At 36.1% G+C, this 21239-nt stretch overlaps 6 protein-coding genes across 12 annotated transcripts; 2 read left to right on the top strand and 4 right to left on the bottom strand.

Moving 5' to 3' along the window:
- Window positions 1-441: 441 nt before the first annotated feature.
- Window positions 442-776, bottom strand: AT5G60215 (uncharacterized protein; the record flags this gene model as incomplete). Its single annotated transcript, NM_001345405.1, has 3 exons — window positions 442-453; window positions 558-721; window positions 752-776. The coding sequence occupies 3 exons, from the start codon at window positions 774-776 to the stop codon at window positions 442-444; spliced, it is 201 nt and encodes a 66-aa protein (NP_001332509.1).
- On the top strand, window positions 510-5389 carry RIP5 (ROP interactive partner 5). Of its 6 annotated transcripts, NM_001345403.1 has the most exons (6): window positions 807-2147; window positions 2416-2528; window positions 2858-3032; window positions 3370-4894; window positions 4985-5116; window positions 5329-5367. In NM_001345403.1, exons 2-4 carry the CDS (start codon window positions 2509-2511, stop codon window positions 4867-4869), a joined length of 1695 nt encoding a protein of 564 aa, NP_001332510.1. In that variant the 5' UTR covers window positions 807-2147; window positions 2416-2508; the 3' UTR covers window positions 4870-4894; window positions 4985-5116; window positions 5329-5367. The 6 variants fall into 6 exon arrangements, with proteins under 6 accessions (NP_001318845.1, NP_001332511.1, NP_001332510.1 ...); NM_001345401.1 differs by having other exon boundaries at window positions 510-829; window positions 4985-5332; NM_001203650.2 differs by having other exon boundaries at window positions 807-2528.
- Window positions 5390-5874: 485 nt separating this feature from the next.
- TMO6 (TARGET OF MONOPTEROS 6) lies at window positions 5875-7588 on the bottom strand. Its single transcript, NM_125413.4, has 2 exons — window positions 7297-7588; window positions 5875-7196 (listed from the first exon to the last, which is right to left on the bottom strand). The coding sequence occupies exons 1-2, from the start codon at window positions 7318-7320 to the stop codon at window positions 6447-6449; spliced, it is 774 nt and encodes a 257-aa protein (NP_568920.1). The 5' UTR covers window positions 7321-7588; the 3' UTR covers window positions 5875-6446.
- A 4567-nt stretch (window positions 7589-12155) lies between these two features.
- AT5G60190 (Cysteine proteinases superfamily protein) lies at window positions 12156-13967 on the bottom strand. The gene is made up of 2 exons (NM_125412.4): window positions 13757-13967; window positions 12156-13128 (listed from the first exon to the last, which is right to left on the bottom strand). The coding sequence occupies exon 2, from the start codon at window positions 13077-13079 to the stop codon at window positions 12399-12401; it is 681 nt and encodes a 226-aa protein (NP_200827.1). The 5' UTR covers window positions 13080-13128; window positions 13757-13967; the 3' UTR covers window positions 12156-12398.
- Window positions 13968-14262: 295 nt separating this feature from the next.
- On the top strand, window positions 14263-15523 carry PUM19 (pumilio 19). Its single transcript, NM_125411.2, has one exon. It carries the CDS (start codon window positions 14391-14393, stop codon window positions 15372-15374), a length of 984 nt encoding a protein of 327 aa, NP_200826.1. The 5' UTR covers window positions 14263-14390; the 3' UTR covers window positions 15375-15523.
- A 1-nt stretch (window position 15524) lies between these two features.
- On the bottom strand, window positions 15525-20983 carry AT5G60170 (RNA binding (RRM/RBD/RNP motifs) family protein). 2 transcript variants are annotated; one of them, NM_001203649.1, is made up of 14 exons: window positions 20846-20983; window positions 20128-20226; window positions 19815-19942; window positions 19574-19727; window positions 19384-19493; window positions 19203-19286; window positions 19048-19096; window positions 18843-18934; window positions 18566-18698; window positions 18284-18369; window positions 16864-18212; window positions 16660-16770; window positions 15831-16578; window positions 15525-15752 (listed from the first exon to the last, which is right to left on the bottom strand). In NM_001203649.1, exons 2-13 carry the CDS (start codon window positions 20218-20220, stop codon window positions 16004-16006), a joined length of 2964 nt encoding a protein of 987 aa, NP_001190578.1. In that variant the 5' UTR covers window positions 20221-20226; window positions 20846-20983; the 3' UTR covers window positions 15525-15752; window positions 15831-16003. The 2 variants fall into 2 exon arrangements, with proteins under 2 accessions (NP_001190578.1, NP_200825.2); NM_125410.3 differs by having other exon boundaries at window positions 18566-18692; window positions 20846-20981.
- Between the last annotated feature and the right edge of the window lie 256 nt (window positions 20984-21239).

Here is a 21239-nt window from a genome sequence, read left to right as displayed (position 1 = left end):
TCAATCCAACGGGCTCCTTCTAAATTTCCGGGAATTGCATTGCACTTAGTAACATAAATGGTGCCTTATTAAAAAATGGTAAGTCATAAGTGAATGGGCTTGGACGCTTGGTAAATAAAATGAATAAGCTAACTTAGGGCCCATTTATGCTAGACTATTGATGATTTACGTTTTACTTTGGATAATAAAAAGTAAATGTTGATTGTTTGTTGATGATACTTGACAGAAACAAAAGGAACATGAAGAATATCTTATACTTCGTGTCTGAATAAGGTTAAGATCAGATTTTTCTTTGTTTGGATTTTATTTGAATTCACACTCCATAAAAGTTACAGAGTAAACGATGTAGTCATACATTTTAGCTACGACGACTAGAGAGGCAAAATAAAATAGTCAATAAGCAATTATTGTTGACAAATATGTGCATGAGAAACGATTTAATTAAATTATCAACTAAACAACTAAAATTAAAGAAATAGTCTATAAAGATTCCCCGGGTTTGGTTTGGACATGGGAAATGGTCTAAAACCGGAAATGAAAATTCAAAAATCAAAAACTATCATCAAAACGACAAAGGAGTACGCTTTGTCGTGCTGCGTTTTGGAATAACCTTTTGTTCCCTTGTCTCTCTCTCTTTCTTGCTCAGACTCACTGCCCAAAGCCACAACACACATTACCCACTTTTCTCTTCTCTCTCTCACACACTGTTTCCTCTTGGAATCTGCAAAATACCTAAAAAGAAAAAGAAAACTTAGGTTTTGCTTCTCTACCCACATTTTCTTTAAACAAAAATTGAATCTTTTCTTCAACCTCAAACCCTTCTCGCAGCGTAAGTAGCTCCTTTTATTCCTCTGAATTTGGTTCTGATGATTATATTCTCATGAAAACTTTTAGTTACTCTGTCTCCTGAAAGTTGCATTAGCTTTTCCTGGAAAATGTAGTTTCTTTTTTGAGATAAAGTTGTGATTTTTTCCACCCTTTTCGTTGCCTCTTTTGCATATTCTGCTTCTTCTTCACATGTTAAGTTTCAGAAAGCTCTGGTCTTTTAGGTTCCCTTCTCATTTAGCTTAAATCATAAGTAAAATTACTAACTTTTTACTCCATGTAAATGTTGAAATAACTAGGAACTTGACCTTTTGCTCTGAAGAAATTGGACCTTGAAATATAAAAATGTCTCCTTTTTGTTCTTCTTTTTTAGTTTGTAATTATTATTTCAGCTATTAGTTTACTTTTAAAGTAGAATATTGGGATAGTTCTTCATATGTGGTTTGATTAAAAAAAGGAACTCTTTTTTTTTCTTTGTTTTTAGTAACTTTTAAGGTTAAATGTTGAGGCTTTTCTTTGCTGCACTGTGATTGTTTGCTCATGCTTGCTTTAATTAACATGATCATTGCACTCAAGTGATTTTACTAATTAGATACTCCTTTTTCCTGGAAAACTTTATCCATGAAACCAAATAGATTTCTGATTCCCTTTGGGTGGGTATTTATCTGTTGATTTTTCTTATATTGAAAAAATGTGTGAAACTCATTATGATTCATGATAGTAGTTCTTTAACGTCTAAGTCCCCTCCTTCCACGCCAATAATGGAGGAGAAGATGAAACTTGGTCTAGAAAATTGACAGTTTAACCCTCTTGTGTCCCATTTTGGAGGGTGAATCTGGTGGGGACATTAAAGTAAATCTACCACATTATGCTGCTTGTGTAGTTGTGTAGGACCCTTGGTACCAGCCTTCATGATGATAGGTTGTGAACATTACATTGTCAAGAGGCAACCAATGAAGATTCGTTTTATGTTACTTTATAGTCAAACAACTTTTATAGTTAGCTACAATGGTTACAATGACAAGATATGAATTGTTTTTTTCTTTCTTTTTTTGGGTTTATATTGGATAAATCCAGAACAAAACTTAACTATACAGTCTTTGAAATCATATTTTGGCAATATGCTTCTAGTTCACCTGAGATGTGACTCTGATTGTGTTGATTGTATCAGTCCATTTTAGAATATTGAATCAAGTGTTGTATTCTCTATTGAGTGAAATAGTAAAGACCAAGTTTTTGTTTGGTGTTCTAGAGCTATGTAGATGTTTGATCAAGAATCATAAACACGAGGGCATGCACTCAGATCTTAATGCGGTTTTATGGTATTAATGCACAATCCAACGAATCTCAATGTCTGACTCTGACATAAGACACTAGTTAGAAGAGCAATAAAAGATTTTGTTTCTTCTTTGGGATGTTCATATTTCTGGTAGTGGATTTGATTATAGACGTAAAGATATATTTTTTTACGCTTATCCTTTCTCTGTAATAACTCCTATCATGTTTTCTCTCTGCCATTGGATTCTTAATTATGTCTCCATCTTTCTGCATTAAATATTCATGACCTCTCTACAATTCTTGGTGGGTCAGGCTACATTGAAGAAACAAAGAGGAGGCTAAAAATATCTTTTGTATAAACAAGGTTTTGATTCATCCTGTGTTTTGGAGAAGTAATATTACAGTATGCAGACCCAAAAGGCAAGGTAAATATTAATTTTTGGCTTTGTATAGTTCTTTGCATTTATAGCTGATTCTTCCCCTCTCTTGTGATTGTCTTGTGTGAGTTTTGCACTTTTTCAACGCTGAATCTTGAAGGTTACATTCTTGTGGTCCTGAATACTTATTTTTTTTCCTATTTAATCAAATCTTATCACAAATTTTCTCTAATCTTTTATCGAACAAGAAGACCAAATCTATGTAGCAACAAGTAGTGACCATCAATGATCTCTTTTGGTTTTCTGACTCGCTTGCAACTTTGGAGTGTGATATCTTCTTGGTTTACAATTTGTCATTCTTTTCTGTTTTGTGTCAGAAATGGATCTCCGGATGTTCCTAAGAAGGTGTCTCCTCGAGCTGCTCGGCCACTGAAGATCGCAGCGCTAGAGCCTGAATCTTCTTCATCTCCTATCTCAGCTACTAACAGAACACCAAAGGATAAGAGTCCAAACGTTCTAAATCGTAGGTCTCCTCGAAGCCCTGTCTCTGAGGTATGAGCCTCTTGTACTAAGCTGGTTTCAGATTCAATCTAAATGTCTTGAAATAATTCATTGTTTATTGTTTCATTGGGGTATCTAGATTTCATAAATTCCTTTAATTTGCATGATCCAAGATAAGTTTTTCCATCATAACATGTTTCTGTATTGATTTTAAAGAGGAAAAAATTAGGATACATTTAATTTCGGTACCTATGGGATATATAATTAGGTGGGACATTTAATTTGGGGTAGTTGAGAGATGATTTGTAACTAAATTTCACTCTCAGTTGTCTGTTTTTTTCTTCTTCTTGAGGTTTGATGTAACATTGATATGTTTGATGGCTAACAGAAGAAGAGGCCGAGTAGAATAACGGAGCTAGAGTTGCTAGTCTCGCAGCTTCAGGAGGAGCTAAAAAAGGCGAAAGATCAAATCTCAGTGTCTGAAACATCAAAGAAGCAAGCAGAACAAGAAGCAGAGGAGTCCAGGAAACAGCTCCAAGAAGTTTCTTCTAAGCTTGAGGAGAGCCAGAATCAGTTTGTGGAAACTTCAGCCTTGGAAGAAGAAACCGATAAAACCGGTTCTCTTGTTTTTCAAAGTGTATCTCAGGAGTGTGATTGGGAGTTTAGTGCTACTGCTGGTGAAAGAGCAGGATTAGCTGCTGTTGCTCATGAGATCCGACAACTCAAGCTTCAGATTGAGATGGTGGCTTCTTCTGAAGCTGGTCATGTGAAACAAGCTGAGTTGTATAACTCAGAGGTTCAACTTTTGAGAGGAAACTTAATGGACACGCTTTTCCACGTCGAGAATTTCAGGAACCAACTTAAGGACTGTGAGATATCAGAAGCTGAAACCGAGGCTTTAGCCACTGAAACTCTTAGGCAATTGGAGAATGCGAAAAAGGCAGTAGAAGAACTGAAGTCAGATGGCACAAAAGCTGTTGAGAGTTACAAGAAGATGGCTGTGGAGCTTGAACAGTCAAAATCAAGGATGGTATGGCTTGAAGCTCTTGTGAATAAACTTCAGAACAATCCAGCAGATTTGGAAAACCACGAAATCCTGCTTAAAGACTATGAAAGTTTGAGACGTGGGGAATCAAATGAGATGGATGAAGAAGTATCTTCCTTAAGATGTGAGGTAGAGCGACTGAGAGCAGCTCTAGAAGCTTCTGATAAAAAAGACCAAGAAGGTAATGTAGAGGCTTCTTCTCGGTTACGGATACAAGCTGAACTCCAGTCTGAATTAAAGATTGCTAAATCTGAGATAGACGAGCTAAAGGCGAGGTTGATGGACAAAGAAACAGAATTACAGTTTATTTCAGAGGAAAGAGATAACTTTAGCATGAAACTGATGAAGAACCAGAAAGAAATAGATGTTGAAGCTGAGCTGAAGAAACTAAGGGAGGCGATCGAGAATTTAAAGGCGGATTTGATGGATAAAGAAACAGAACTCCAGATCGTTTCAGATGAGAACGAGACATTGAAGTCAGATATCCACAAGAGCGAGACAGATGTACAAGACGCGTTCCTGAAGCTAGGGATTGCAATGGAAGAGGCTGACAAGAGTAGCAAGAAAGCGGTTAGAGTCACCGAGCAACTAGAGGCTACTCAAGCTTCAAACTCAGAAATGGAAACAGAACTCAGGAAGCTCAAAGTTCAATCAAACCAATGGAGAAAAGCTGCTGAAGCAGCTACTGCCATGCTCTCTGCTGGAAACAACGGGAAATTCGCTGAGAACTATAATCAAACGAACTCCCCGTACTCTGAGGATATCGATGATGAACTGACAAAGAAGAAAAATGGGAATGTGCTCAAGAAGATTGGAGTTTTGTGGAAGAAGCCTCAGAAATAGTTGGAGAATAACTTAATATAATTAGGTAACCTCTTCTATATTTTTAGTCAGTGTCTCTCTCAATTCGCTTAAGAAACTAACTTTTGCTTTCCCCAACACGGTTTCTGCTTCTCAGGTATCGTCGACTTGGAGTTGGATTATAAGAGCAACTCATGTGACTTCGGTATCGATGTGAATTAGTAGTTTGAGAACAATGTTGTGGAAAATACATGTTCCAAAGATTTTTAGCTGTGGTAATTTTACTTTTGTTGTTTAAGTGTATTCTGGAGGGAAACTACTAAATCTGTCATTACGGAACCAGTTAGGCTTGTTAACATCATTCAAAGGCACGAAAGCCTCTGGTTAATTTTAGAAGGATTGGAGTTATTGTGGGCCTTAGCCCAATGGGTCCTATAGAAGATTCAATATTGGACTCTCTAGACGAAATAAAATATCTTTAATGTTCCAGATAACGTGTAGTTTTTTTTTTTTTTTTTTTGATAAAATGTGAATGTTCCTTGTTAAGTTGTTATAGTTTATTCTTAAATATTATTATTTTTATTATATATCTTTTCAAAGATATAAATTACGATACCATGACAACATTAGTATAAGCCAAATATGCTACAAGCTCCGATTGTATATTGTTTAACTTGCTGGGGTAATTAATTAGCTTCGATTATAAGTATATTACTGGCATATTTATTCAATCATTTAGGTGTGTATATATATGTGAATGCATGTTTGTATATACATAAACACGTGAATCTGTGTGTAAAGAAACTACCAACCAACAAAGATATCTTATAATAAAAACATTCTCTCAAGTGTTATAATTAGCCTATGTAAGCAAAATTAGGTTAGGTGAGATGTTTGCTTACTCATCATTTCTGGTCTTACATTCTCACTCAATAAATTCAATATTTACATTTTAAATCTTACACTTTCGATTTCTTAATTATAAAATTGTCTCGTTTATATTGATTAGAGTACTAATTATAGCACTAATTAGTCCACATTATACCAATACTTATTTGACATTATATACCATTACCAAGATTGATCCTTTACGTCACTAAATCAATTAAGTAGAAACATCAACCTTATTAACCGAGCCATTAAGAAGCCTCTATATGTCAGATTTTTATAGGAGAAATAATGATTAGGTTTCAATGGGAGAGATTAGGGTTTGAACACACAATTCCATTATGGTAAATTATTCCACACATTCCATACTATGGTAAACTATTCTTTCATTGATAAAATTTTCATTTTTTGTTCATTCCAGAAGCCATTTGAATTTCGTAAAACTTAATTTAGAAAAAATGAATTAAGAAATTAGAACAACAAAGGAAATGTTTCATTTAAACATAGTGAACATACAAATAAAGAAACTCAACAATTTAGATCAGAAATCGAAAACAAGAACTACCCCAACCCCATTTTGCAAGTTTGAAACTCTTTGAAGAAGCCCTAATATATCTATACTTCCTTAACCATTTCATAAAATAGCTACCACCCTTTTCTACTCCCATTAAAAAACATGAAATTCAAACCCTAAATCAAAACCCAAATAATATTGGGGTTTTAATTTTGAACTACATTAAAGCACCAGAATTAATGTAGTTCATATTGGTCCACATCTCTCTCCCTGAATCAATCTGATCTACATGACCACCACCTCCTCCTATGTTCATCATTCCAAAGCTCTCTCCATTCATCTGCCATGGAAATCCCCATAAGACTCTGCTTGGATCACCCAAACCGCTGCTCCCGTTACCAAACGCATAAGTAGCGTTCTCTTTTTGTTGGCTTGTCCCAAACATACCTTCCATGTCAGACTGATGAGAGCTACCGAGTTCTGAATGAAACCCTAGCTGTGAAGAACTCCCCGGATGTTGTTTGTTCAGCAAGGCAAAGGCTAAGCTCAGATCAATATGTTCATTGTTACTATACCCATTAAAACCTGCCGCCGAGAAGACTTTCCCGTCGTGGGACGCCGGTTCTGGAGTGGTTCTGAGGCTTCTTGCAGCCGAAGATGTGGATCGTTTGTTTTTCCGGCAGCCTCCACCCACGGGGATGTTCCTTAGAGTTCCACCTTTAGTCCAATATCTCCGGCATGATTTGCAGAAGTAGCGAGGCTGAGTGAGACTGTAGTTGTTGTAGTAACAAAACTTTGTGTTTGTTGAGTCGCAACGTGGACACCTGAGAGCTAGCTCCGGAGGCTGTGGCCTTGTCACAGCCGTTGCAGGAGAAGGTTTCTTCTGGTCGTTATCTAACGGTGTTGGGTTTGATGAATATGATAGTCCCATTGCTTCTCTTGCTTTGTTATAATTCCCAAAAACATCCTTTAAAAGAGAAAAAATAAACACATCAAGATTCTTAATTAGACAAATTAACAAAACACATCAAGATGTTAGATACTGTGGATCTTGAATTGTAGTTTACCTGGTGTTGTAACAAATGATCCATAAGAGCTGAATCTGAGAAGTTGCTTGAAGACTATGAGTGTAAGAGATTTGAGATTATTTCTTGAGATCAGAGAGAATGATGGATATGAGTAGAAATTAAAAGTGAAGCAAAAGGAAAAGCCAAGCATCTGTATATATACATGGGATGGGAATGTGGGAGGAGAGAGACACACAATTGTTGTTGTGGCCTCGATCTCATATTATTAGTTTAATATTTCAAACAATGCTAAGAAGAATAATGTGAACCAATTCGGAACGTGACTTGGAACAGACATAAAGCCGCCGTTTATTAAAAAATTTATAATGCGAACAAAAAATCTACATTTGATAGCCTGTGGAAATTAGTATAACCTAATAATGTTATTATCTCTTCATATATTAATGTTTGAAGACTTGTTAAAAATTGCTACTTCAAACAAGGTTATATATTAATTAGTTTCATAAAACAACATTTTGTATGATTTGATATCTAAAATTTGAAAATGAAGTAAGTTTTAAAATATATTTTCTAGTGTAAATTAATTCTCATAATTTTTTTTATATAACATTTACCAAATCTTTTTACTATATAATCTCATAAAAACAACTAAACTTACTACTCAATTGTAGTGTTATGAGTAAAGCTATAAACCTATAACCACATCAAAAACTTGAGATCTATATAAAACCTTTGTAGCTTAAAATCTATAACTATAGTCTGATATAATATGTACTAAGCTTGCTTCGTCACTCCACATTCCACAATAATGTATCGGTCAATTTCTTCAAGCGATAAAAAAAAATAAAAAAATGTTGAGTTGCAAACTTGCAATCGTTATCAATAATGTGAAATCGGATCTATTTGATTAAGATGAATAGTAACCGTACGATGATGGATGAGAGATAATGTTCGACGTCGGATTCCCACGCACTCAACTTCTTTGTCATTTCTGTGTTGCTGTCTCAATGGTCCGTTGAGTTGTCACCACCAGGGTCCCATACTCATCGCAATGTCTTGTTCTTCCTTGTGGACCCTAACGTACCGTTCCTTCGTACTCTAGAGGATTGAACAAATATATGTGATTTTCTATTTCGATCAGTCATATATGAGTACATTCTAATTCGATGTTTAAAGCAAAATCAAGTGTTTTAATACTAAAATTTGTATTTGTCGAGTTGGTTTCTTTATGTGATTTGATAGGATTATGTGAATTGTAAAGCGCATAAAAAATATTCGATAATGTCTTGTTTCTTTTATCGAAAATTTTACCAAAGAGATTTTAAATTTGTCCTCCATATTCCCATTGCCTTAATTTTAAACACATATATTTCAAAATCAAGCAAATATAATGTCATTGCTGTCAAAAAGAAAAAAAAATCATCTTGGACCAACACTCTTTATTTGATAGGACCACAAATGTTTCTATTTTTGTCAAGACATATTGGGCTACAATTTTTTGTTCATTCTAAATTTATACTCTATTATACTTTATATAATTTGTTGAATAAAACTACAATTCTACTCTGAAATCTAAATTAAAAAATTGTGGATATAATATACGCTTACATTGTTTTATAAATAATCATAAGTATATATGTAAATAGAACACATGATGAAGTAAAAGCAAAGAATATGCCGGACAATGTGTAGCTCATGATGTGCTCGCATTATCTGATGGGGATCTAAAGTTCATAGAGACACAAATCACACTACCACATTGGTTTTCGGGAAAGAGACTTCTATGAAAGACCGAGATTTGGTCTAAGGACCATATCCACACAAAACATTATACAGTATATTTTATATTATTGTTTACGTAATCTTTATATAGTATACGATTTATGTTAAATCTTGTGTCGTGGAGAAAAAAAATGAGTAACCCATGTTAGTATATATCATAATAAGATCGTTACTTGTTCCTCTAGAATTTTTTTCTTCTGTCTTACTACTTAGTTGAAAACATGTTTCTTTGTTTACTACGAAAACGAAAACGTTAATGTGACAATGGAAGTAGCTAGAGACGGATCAATCATTCAATAAATCCCACTTACTATACTCTTTCTTTCGTTTCATGTTTGATAGGATGGAAAAAAAAAAAAAATCATTTTGTTATTACCAATTCCCGCCAGGAAAATAGTGATTCATTCGTTCTTTCTCTTTTTTACAACAATTTAGTGATCCATTCACAAACAATCATTGGTCTCCAAATATAACTGATGATGATCATTATATGGATATTTTCCCTTTGGACCCTACCTACTTGTGGCTCCCAAATTTTATCCCAATAATGATGGCCATCTTTAAATTTTAAGTTCAATTTATGTAAATGATTTGTGTTTATTAAAAATATTATAGCACTAAGTCTTTTTCTTAGCACTAACAGTTCAGACACCTTTTAATCATTTAGTTTACTAATAGCGAAATGGAGAAACCTAATTGTACATCATCCAATGACTTGGTTTATTCTATTCAATTCATACCAAATCGAAACGATATTAAGCCAAAAATTTGATGACCACCAAACTTTTAAACAGGCAAGAACGTAATTCAAAAGAATTATATTGGCAGGTTTAAAAGACAAATGTATACAGGTTAATACCAAACTAATTTATAAATCTTAACATAGATCAATTTTCGAAAGAAGTGGAGATGAAGAAACAGGAATGAGAGTGTGATCCATAACACGAATCTTCCATTCAAAATCATAAATTCAGGAATCGAACATTATAATAACTGAAGTGGTGGGACCACTGGAAAATAGGAATGGAAGAAAAAGACATTGAGTTTTGGGTTGACCAGTCAAAGTTATAATATTTTCAGTTGCTTTATAATGTGTCTTAAGACAACAAGTGACAAAACTAGAATTTCATGGGCAATAAAAAGAAGTTAAAGCAGATCGTATAGATAAGAGAGCTCTCTCTCATGTCATCATATATATGAATCATATTGCAATCTATCTCGACATGATGGTACTAGTCATTTTTATTATAGTTTATAGAGTGATCGTTACTGTAATTTTTGTTGATCGTTACTGTAAGTGTTATATTGTTTACACCAATATAACACTTTTAGAAAATTCCTATTCGACCTAATGCTAATTCGGATGTTTAGTCTACAACTTTGGTTTCATACATCCTAAGTTAATACTTATAATTTCATTAGAATGTGATAATTTTAATTCTAATTATTTTAGATGATTAATTATACCGTTGGTGTAATGGTGTTTGGTTTGATTTTTTGGTAAGGATGGTGTTTGGTTTGATGGTCTAGGCAATTGATGAAGTCGAAAAACTTTATTACTACTTTTGATTAAATCAATGACTGCATCAAGTTGGTCCATCTCATAATTATGGTTTAAAAAAATATAATGATCGTTAATTGGTATATACACTACAAAATTTAAGACTAATGAGAATAATAATGGGTAAACTAACGTTAAAATTGACCAAAGTTGATATAACTGGAACAATTATTTGTCTTCTATTTTGCACCAATGATAGGAAACAAGAGATGGCCTAGAAATTTGTAGGAAGAAATTATGTATATGGAAGTAGAACACCAAAAAAAAAAAAAAAGTAGTGGAACTCAATCTGAATACTATTGTGGTATTTTTAAAGAATTTTTTGTAAACAAGTAAAGTCATAACTTTGGTCATATACGTGATTGGATTACAATTTTATAAAGGAAAAATACTTAAAATGTACTCTGGATAGTATCCTTGATGAACTACCACACGAATAGTACCTGCAAATGACAAGTGAAGCAAATAAGAAACCCTAATTTCTGAAATAAACGTTTCTAAAGCAAAAGAAATAAGAAAAAACGGAACCAACGACAGAGTGATTGGCCGGCGGTACAATTGGGACCCATATGTCGGCAAACGGGATGACACGTGGCGGAATGAGAATGGAATAATTTTGGTGGAAATCGAGGAAAGAAGGAAGAATGATAAGTGGTCGCAGCCCCCTGATTAGGTTTTGCTTGGCATGTGCTGTCTCACTCACAGTCAGTGTTTCAATTTGAATACTTTCACTTTTTTATTTTCTTTTCTTTTTTTAAATTCATAGCCAAATCTATCTATTTCCAAATGATCTCTGACAAAAAACAAAATTATAGAGCCAAGTTTTATGTTACTCTAGTTTGCTTGTACATAGTCCTAATCTTATATCCTCAAATACGAAGAGAAACTACATTCTAAAATAGTATTTAATAAGCTAGTTTTTCAATTGTATATCATTCGTACCAAAAGAAAAAAAAAAAACTGTTTTTGTATAGTACAGTTTTAGTTTTCATTTTATGTTAGCCTTGCATGCTTATTTAAACATGTAGTCCTCTCTCATACTGGTTGATAGATTTATACTATAACAGTAAACTAGAAAGAGACGTGTATAAAATAGAATAAACAGAAGATTTTAGGATAGGATTAGAGATTTGAGGCGCAATTTCCAAAGGGACCCGCATAATATTCTTGCCTCCATTTTCAAGCAAAGCATCAAAGCGTAGATTCCCATGCAGAACCTATCTCTCTTTTTATTTACTATTTTAAAAATCTTCGGAGCTTTCTTTTGTTTTGTTCCCACTTTAGTGAAAATGTTTCTCGATTTCAGAAAATGGATTCGTTTTCACCATCTTTTGTTTTTCTTTCTATTCATTTTTTTTTTTTTTTCATTCCTTCATTATGTGCTTCTAACACAATTTTTTTAATAACACCATTTTTGTTTGGTAATATTTATATTCCGAAAATGTGATGAAAAAACAAAAACAGTTTCATCATTTTTACAGATAATTTTTCGCTTTTGCATTTTACAGTATTAGAGATTATTTATTATTTTGTCATGACATTTCAAAAAATGATGTCATGACGTAGATGCGCGTCACTTGTTCGTGGGCCTATATATTAACTTTATTACACTGAACGAAATTGGGCCTAGACTCACCAAAACAATGGGCTCAAATAGTAGTCTTGTTCTGACTTTACCAGTTAAAATAGAGTAAAACAGTTGATTTCAACAACCGGTTAAAATATCAACTGTTTGAAGTTCCGGAAAACAGTTAAAATCATCCAACCGGAATATCTAACCACGTTCAATAACCATCTCTCACTTACTCACACTCTCAGACATCAACTTCTTGATCAGCGCCAAAATCTCTTCTCTCAGATGGTTAACCAGATCTGGTACAGTCTCCTTCACATTAGCAAACCACAGCTCATCCCGGTTCTTCATTCCTCCAGAGCTGAACCATTCACATATTACCCGAGCGGTAGCAAGAAGGAAAACACCGCAGTCGTACCCATTCTTTTGCTGTGGTGTATCAGTGCATTCCTTGTATGATGCATCTCCATTAGACACAAACGGAGAAACCGCCTTGAAGAGCTGTTTCGCGCTCCATCTATTCACTCCCATGTAGCTATCGTGATGGACAAACGTGTTGGCCTCTTTGTAGTACACGAGTAAGCTCCAATGTAATCCGCCTTCTGCTACCTCGACATTTGAATTGTCGTTTACAGGGAGTATCAGGAGGTCTTTGTCGCGCAAATTAAGTGGTTTCATGAAATCTTTGAGGTATTCGGTGTCCGGGCAGTTTGAGATCCAGAAAGCAATGGAGGGAGGGATTAGCGAGATGGTAGTGGAACTGTGAACCGTGGATAAGAAGCTAAGGTAGAACTCGATAACACGATCGTTTAGAAAAATGGGTCCGTTTAGGATGTCCAAATCTGATCTCCTGAGGACAACATCTTCATAGCTGAGGATCTTGTCGTCATCAGAAGTATTTCCCATAGCGTATACTGATAAGCTTCAACTGGCTACACCGGAGAATCCAGAAACTCTGCAATTTACAAAAATGAAATCTGTTAAGCCAAAATACAAATTGTGAAAAGATGAATTCTCAGAAAGTAGTAAACGCACACAAAAGTGAGTAAGGGATCGAAAGATTCAAAAAGATGAATTGCTTTGTCAATAAGCAACCTTGTCTTTAGCTTAAGCTAGAACTGCTTCTTGTTCATTCTAACCACGAGCTAGAACGTTATCAGTAACATGAGATCTTAATGTCAAGCATAAAGGCTAACTAGAAAATGCTATTGATGAACAGCTGACAATTCCCAGGGAATATGTAAACGTCATCAGTTTGATATTGGAAATTTAGATCACCTAATTGCATCAACCTATATGCTCAAGAAAATATTATTTCATACTTCGCATCAAAGATTGCAAAAGAAGCAAAGTTTCGTTCAGGCATTTTATCGAACAGTTTGAGTGTATCACAAATTGTTCTTACAATATCTACAAGCAAGGATCAAATTTCTCCGAACAAATACAACCAGATAAAAGCAGCGATTCTCGAATTCGATTATTGACAGAAAACAAAGACTCGATCAGAGGAAAGAAACTGCCTAAAGATTCATTCACAATATATCTTGATTTGAGCAGGAGAAAACACGTAAATCATCAATTACCTGAAAGATTCTGCTTGCTACTCCAGTAATCCGCCACTTGACAAAACTGCTGCAATCTGGGTTTTTAGCGAGAAGAGAACCCAGCAACAAGAGGAGAAAACAAACTGCGAGAAGAAAATGAATCGTATATATATTATATTGGGCCCATAAACCCAATGTGGGCCGAAGTTTCGTTCGTATCAGTATCTTCTATTCACAGTCGTCATTCGTCAATGAGCCGATGTTGACCTCGAAAAAGAGGCAATGGCAGATGACGATTATACCCTTCTAATACCCTTCGAATTTACGGGATCAAATTTACGATCTCCTTCCTACTTTTCCTTTTTTAATTTGATTTTCGTGCCTAAATATTGTCGTTTTACAGAAAAATTCTACTTTTTTCCATTTTTCTCAGATAGATTATTATTATTAAAACACAAAGAAAAAAGGATACTCCACCAAATAAGTTTCCTTTTCCTGGTAGGAATCCGAGTTGTGTAATTGTAACTAGAAAAACAAAAGCCCTAACTTTTCTATAAATACTCTACGCATCACCACAGATCTCTCATTCACAAATCTCTCATACTTCTCCAAAATCACACAAACTGATTAAACCCTTTTCTAGAGAAATTTCTGTAGATCAAGAAATACATCAATGGCAGTCTCCGATAATACCTTTTCAATGTCGACCATGTTCAATGCTTTACCAAACCCTACAGAAACCTCCGGTTACATTCCTCCTTCTGGATTCGCCCCACGCGCCTCCGCCACGCCCTTGCACGCAGCTCTGTTCAACCTAATGACTGACGGCGATGGTGTGTCTTACTTTAAAGAGATGATCTCAAAGTCAGACAAAACAGAGCTTCAGAGGATGGCCTCGTTGCTTACGTCTGACTCCGATTACTTCATGTCGATCGTCACAACCAAGTTCGGCTCGAGACGCGTGCAGAAGCTCCTCGGCAAATCAGATGACGTGGACGCCTTCTTCTGTGCCGCTATCTTGCGCCGCTTCCTCCACATCACGACCGACAAATACGCATCCTACGTGACGATACGAGCCATGGTCGTTTTCGACAAGGTGATGAAAAAGGCATTGTACGAGCGCATTCTCTACCACGCTCTCGACCTAGCGTGTGACCAGCACGGCTGCATCGCGCTCAATGATATCATAACCGACGCTGACGATCCTTACTACAGAGATCAGCTACTAGAATTGGTCGTATCCAACGCTCTCCGGCTAAGCAACGATGCTTCAGGGAACTTTGTGGTCCAACATGTGCTTACACTGTATGACTCGCGTTGCATTCACAACATCGCCGTTAATCTTTATGGTCAGTGCATTGAGCTATCGTTTAAGAAGTATGGAAGCTACATCGTGGAGAAGCTTTTGGAGGTGGAGGAGTCAATGGTTGTGGTGGTTGTGGAGCTTTTGGGTTGCGATGGAGACAGGTTGATGAGGCTGGCGAGGAATGAGTTTGGGAATTTCGTGGTGGTCAAGGCACTGAGATTCACAAAGGAGATGAGGATGGATCTGTTTTGGGGTTTGGTGCAGAAGCTCATGCCTTTTATCCATCTCTTGCGTAGATCTCACGGAAACAACATTGCAAACATCTTGGACACATTTAGGCTTCGTTGCTGATTATAACTCTGTGTTTATGTCTCAAACTAGTTATAATACATAAATTGTTTGGTTTTAAGGTAGTTACATAACTCTTGTAAGAAAGGTTTTTCGGGTTTTTATGAAGAAGAGTTATAAAATTTGAAAAACGAAATAAAGATTTTGTGAAAGTTTTGCAATAACAATTTGAATTTTCATAGAATACTTTTAAAAGCTTCACTGTTTTTTATAACTAAATTCATTTACAACTTTATATAAGAACCAAAAAATCAGAGCGCAACTTCTACCTCTATCATCGTTGGACCCTCAAAATTTGCCAGAATTCCGACGAAACCAATCATCAGCAGAAATCAAAATTTATCCAAGCACCCAAACATTGACAATTTAACATCCTTGCTCCTGCAAAAGTCAAATTCACACATTATAAACGAATGGATAAACCAAAATCACATATTATAGAAGAAAATGATTCAGTACCTTTTAAGCTCTTGGGGAATCTATGTTAGGGGCCTGCATCTTTGGTATGAGAACTGATCCTATATGCGCAGCAGCAGCGGAAGCAGTTTTTGAGTATGAATTTTCCACTCACTTGGGAATCGGGACCAACCAGAGCAGATCCAACAAAGCAGAAACCTCTCTTCATGCCAGAATCAAATCCCATATGTCCTGTTATACACATCACCGGGACTTGGAATCCGGAATTTTGGTTCTTCATATCCGTTGTTGTATAAGCTCCCATTAAAACCCAGCCGTTCATTCCTAAGAAGCTCGGCCATGCCTATATTGTTCACACTTTGCCCTTCATTCCACTTATCCCAGTGATGACCATTGGACAAGATTGAATTTGCAGATGGTTGTTGTCTTGGGAGCTGTGAGAAAGGAGACAAGCTACTTCCCTGTGTTTGATCCATAAGCCTTGAGCTAAATCCGTAAGGGTCGTTAAGTGAAGGAGATAAGTTTCTGAGATCATGATGAAACCCATTAACTTGTTGTGCAGAAGACAGAGACTGCTGTCTCAACATATGGAGTCCTGTTTCGTTTTCAAAAGAATTCAGTTGTGATGAGAATCCTGATCTCATGTCCAAGTCAGCATTTACCATCCCTCTTCCAACAGCTAGAATTGCAGGATCCACAAAGTCGATATCACTTGCACCATTTGAATTACCAACTGGAGGTGGTACTTGATATGCATTCCTCAATGAAGTAGAGTCAAGAAATCGATTTCCTATGATACAAGTGGACAAAAGTTTTAGTCTCTAGCATCATCCGTACTCTATGATGCCACAAATAGAAGAAGAGAAAATACCTAGTGTAGTATCTGATGATAGGCCCACTCTTTCATGTGACGAGAAGCCAGGAGGAGGTAGCCTGTTGGGAGCAGAAAATCCTGGAGGCGCAGAAACTTGAGGTCGTGAAACTGCAATAGGACAACAGAAAAGAAAAATTGGAAATGTAGCAGAAAAATACCCAAACAAGAAATAACCAACAGCCATAAACTAAAACTACTAACCAGGATTCTTGTGCGAAGAAAATAAAGGACTAGCGGCAAAGTTATCCAATCCACCAGCGAAGTTTGAAGCAAATCCATTTACACTCCCAAGGTTATTTCGATAGATATCTCGGCTCATGGCAGACTCCTGAATAGGTTTATCTCTTGACAACTGCCCATAAATGCTATAGTTCTCACTGTCATATGCTTGATTACTAGATTCTTCATACCGTGCAAAAGAAAATCTAGACTGGTTGTTATGTTGCTTTAGGAAGTTTGAAGGTTTAAGAGTACTAGATCGCTGATCAACTTCACCTAGTAACTCTGCCAAATTGTGGGGAGAAGTCAAGGATTCATCCCATGGATCAAAATCGAGTGACAAAATGTTTGAAAGTATAGCATCCTCTGCATTGTTGACTTTGTTCCTGCCTTCATTTGCGAACAGAGAGTGCTCCACACTGGACATGGATTTCTCACCAAATCCATTTGGAAGATGCAATCTATCACTGCCCCTAACTTCACAAGGTAGGGAAGAACGAGAAGCCATATGATTTGTATCCAAACTGGAACTTGACAAATTAGACAGCAACCGCGAGTGGATAATATCCTCTTCAGGGTGAGGCCGTTGGCTATCCAATGTTGATATATCCTCCACTTGCAATTTAGAGCTTCCTTGCATTTGCGATTGCAAATCTGATATCCAATCCCACCCTGGCCTAGTGCGGGGGATCCTATCCTCTAACGAGATAGCTTTCTTATCAGTGTTTATAGAACTATCTATCCTACATTGCTCTAAATCTGGCAACTTTGATACTTCAGAACCAGGTTGTCTAATAGAACCTTGATCACTTTGACTACCAATCGCCATTGTAATATCAGGACGTTCATCCCTACAATTCATAGTTATCCGCATGCATGCAACACCATCCAACAAGTTGCTTACAGTAGGGACATCTTCTACAGCTTCATTTGCAGCATCAAACGAGCTAACAGTAGATGAAGGCTTGTCAATGTCTCTGCCACTGTAGGCTGAAGGCTGGTCAATGTCTCTGCCTCCGTAGGCAGAGTCTACTGAACTGGATAAACGATTGCTAGTAGGATCTCTATCGGGTGCGGTAATTCTCTCGGACCCAGAAACCACAACATTATGCTGCAAGGGCTTCAACACACTAGGTTTGACTTTGTCCATAACTATTTGGCTTTCTTCTTTGCGAGATGGTCTTTTAAGAATGTCATTAGAGGATACAGGCCCATGAGCTGCGTTTGCAACAACAGCAGAAAAGGGTAAGGTTCCATTCACTGATGTTGATCTTTGTATATCAGAAGATCCATTTGAGGTGACCGAAGTTGCTAAAGACTGATGTGTCCCCCTGCAACAGAATTTCCTTATTTCTTAGATAGACCAATCAAAAGACATAAAAAGCATCAAGTGAAAACTAACCATGACGCTGCAGCAGGAAGGGCAGTGGATCTGCTGGAGCTCCCACTCCCACTTGGCGGAGAATACCTGGGAACACTAGTTGCATTCTGTACATAGGAAATAAATTATTAAGCTCAGGAAAATTAAGAGATTTCATAAGCTAGTCATGCCACATCATCAAGTTAGTCACCAACTAGGATTAACAAATAGAAAATACTTCAGATGTGGATTATCTTTGGAACACATTACTCAAGCCAAATTGCACATCATGTTAAGGGAAAGTTGAGATTAAACTGAACTTACAGTTGAAGGAACCTTTATAATTGGTTTTGCAGAAGAACTGTCACTGCAATAAGCATCCAGTGGTGGAGGTAGCATGTTCCCTGAATGGTGCTGCAGAATATTTGTTGCTCCAGTGATTTGTTGAACTCTACTCCTTCAAAATTACTATAAGACTTAACTAATCATCCAAAAATACTAGACCAACTATCATATTACATTACCTAAAGATACTGGTACCATGAAACAGAACAATCATGAAAGCAAGAGGGTATTTTAAAATTTCAGATGATACAAATACCTTGTATAGGCTGATATGATCTCATCTTTTGTGAAGCTATCATCTTGAGAACCAACCTCGTGCAAATAGAGACAATCAGGATTGACGCATGCCTGGAATAAAAACATGCAGTTCATCACTCCAAAGACATCAACTTCAACATGCATCTGAAGCGAGGTAATCAAAAATAACAACGCAGAAGAACAAGAATCTATAGGAGACATACCACATTTCTCAGCCATGCATGACAATACTTGGTTGTCCCAAAACATGCCCTGCAAATATAGATAGAGAGCGAGAACTTTCATATGATCATTAGGTGAATATAATAACTTATAAATACAATTCTAGTTTTTTTAGAAAAAGCAAGTCAAAACTTACTTCAATGGTTTACCATCCAAGATAAACCCATGAACAGCTTGAATGCAGCGAACAGCCTCTTCCTCTTTTCCATAAGTAATATATCTGCGATGCAAAAAATCATTATCAGACAACTTCACTGACCAAATATATATATATAAAGAGGGAAATTGTTTGATAAGAAGTATATACAGAAACGCACACACTGCATGTATTGTTTGGGAATTGTTGGATGACACCAGATGCTGTTCGGGACATGGAAACCTTTAGAACTTTTCCATACTGACCAAAATATTCTTTATGTTGGAGTAGCTGAAAGAAAAATGGCGCGCTAATCAGATAGTAATCTACAAAAAGAATGATTATAAAGGTTTGGATGTAAGTTGTCATACATCTTCATCGGCTAGATTAAGAGGCAACCCAACAATGTAAACAAGATTCCTCTGGATCACTCGCACACTGGTGAGTTGTTGCTTTCTCCCTTCAGAAGATTTTGATTTTGACTTCTGGATCTTCTTGCGCTCCATATTGCCTTCAGAAGCCAGACTGGGAACAGGTAATTATAGAGAAAAGCCATCAGCAAAAGAAACGAAAAAAGACTGTCCCAGACTAAAATTAAATGTTATTACAAACCTGTCACAATTAACAGTCATCCCTACAATCTTTTCTTTGTCATATGGAGTGCGACAAGCTGGACAACGCCCTTCTATTTGATCTTTCTCTGCCATGTCCACTATGTGATGCCAGCACCAAACACAAATCTGAATCACATACACAAAATTATTAACAGATAAAAGAGTGATTATAGCGATCATGAAAACAGAGAAAGACGAGAGCTATTGAACATTGCAATAAGCAAAACTGTTCTCCCAATAACTTTCAGTTTCAAGATTAAGCCGTAACATATCAATTGAAATTAAGAGAAAATGGAAGGTAGATGCAAGACCTGATAACCACATTTGCAAGGCTTCAATTGTTGATCAGTCAGATCCATCTCTTCAGCACAAAGTGGACAAGTCTTCTCACCATGGTCACTCATGATGGTCTAAGAGAAAGAATATAAGACACATTAATCATCAAAGCTAAGGCCACAGGCTAAGAAAGTAAATTTTATTTCATGAGCTATCAGATAAAACACATGTAAAAACCAAACGCAATGAAAAAACTTTTTTTTTTTTTGCTGGCAACTTCATTAATTATCAGAAGAAACTAAATGATAACATTCGAAATCCAATCCTAGAAATCATCTATGTTCACTCATCTCATCAACGTTATCATAGGCCAACTTAAAAAATCTTAAATTTACTCTAAATATTCAACATTTCAGATCGAATACTAACAATATAATTACAAACAACAAAATGAATCTACAATGAAGAACTTCACAGTATCGATCTATGCATGCGCCGCGACGGTTCAATTAAAGACGCGTCAACGGACAAAAGTGAAAACAAATCATTATAAATCAATCACAGGAAATATAAACACATGTAGATTAATCCAAAAATCTCAATCTTCAATCTCAATTTCTCGATCCAAACTAATAAACCGATGATGCCAATAAAAAAAACCTCGGAGGAAACAGAATTAGGGTTTTGAGATTCAGCAGATTCAAACTCAACGAGAACGAAGGAGATTCAATAAGAGGTGATAAGAAAACATACGATTCGAGAAGGATCGATTTGAGATAGCTGGAGATTGAAGATGAAGATTGCGATGAGGAAAAATGGAAGCTCGAACGAGAGAGAGCTACAGAGAGAGAGAGAAAGAGAAAATGGATGGCTGTGATTTTTGAGGCGATGGCCTTTTTTAACCCTCTTAATATTATTTATATATATGATTTTGTCTGCCAGATCCACGTTGCTGTCTTGTTAAAAAAAAAAAAAAAAGGGTTTCTAGAATTTATTACCCTTCGATTTCTAATTTTATTACCACTTAGTCCGGTTCGGTTTTGATTGGTTTAATGGTGTTTGAATGTGTTACTACCGAAATTACCCAACCACATAAAATCTTCTAGTTTTGGGAATTCTTATGTTATTACCAAAATTATCCAACCAC

This window comes from Arabidopsis thaliana, chromosome 5 (assembly GCF_000001735.4).
Source record: "Arabidopsis thaliana chromosome 5, partial sequence".
NCBI lineage: Eukaryota > Viridiplantae > Streptophyta > Magnoliopsida > Brassicales > Brassicaceae > Arabidopsis > Arabidopsis thaliana.
Note: the sequence above shows the minus strand (reverse complement) of the source record. Positions and strands in the feature narration are given on the sequence as shown.

Excerpts from the sequence above, each read along its gene's own strand:
- RIP5 (NM_001345402.1), top strand. The coding sequence starts at position 2,766 with ATGATCTCTTTTGGTTTTCTGACTCGCTTGCAACTTTGGAGTGTGATA. Across the intron at positions 3,033-3,369 it reads CTCGAAGCCCTGTCTCTGAG|AAGAAGAGGCCGAGTAGAAT; the intron begins GTATGAGCCTCT and ends GATGGCTAACAG.
- TMO6 (NM_125413.4), bottom strand. The coding sequence starts at position 7,320 with ATGGATCATTTGTTACAACACCAG. Across the intron at positions 7,197-7,296 it reads ATCATTTGTTACAACACCAG|GATGTTTTTGGGAATTATAA; the intron begins GTAAACTACAAT and ends TCTCTTTTAAAG.
- AT5G60190 (NM_125412.4), bottom strand. The coding sequence starts at position 13,079 with ATGGGAAATACTTCTGATGACGACAAGATCCTCAGCTATGAAGATGTT.
- PUM19 (NM_125411.2), top strand. The coding sequence starts at position 14,391 with ATGGCAGTCTCCGATAATACCTTTTCAATGTCGACCATGTTCAATGCT.
- AT5G60170 (NM_001203649.1), bottom strand. The coding sequence starts at position 20,220 with ATGAGTGACCATGGTGAGAAGACTTGTCCACTTTGTGCTGAAGAGATG. Across the intron at positions 19,494-19,573 it reads TTAATCTAGCCGATGAAGAT|CTACTCCAACATAAAGAATA; the intron begins GTATGACAACTT and ends TTTTTCTTTCAG. Across the intron at positions 18,935-19,047 it reads ATGCATGGCTGAGAAATGTG|GCATGCGTCAATCCTGATTG; the intron begins GTATGTCTCCTA and ends TTTTTATTCCAG.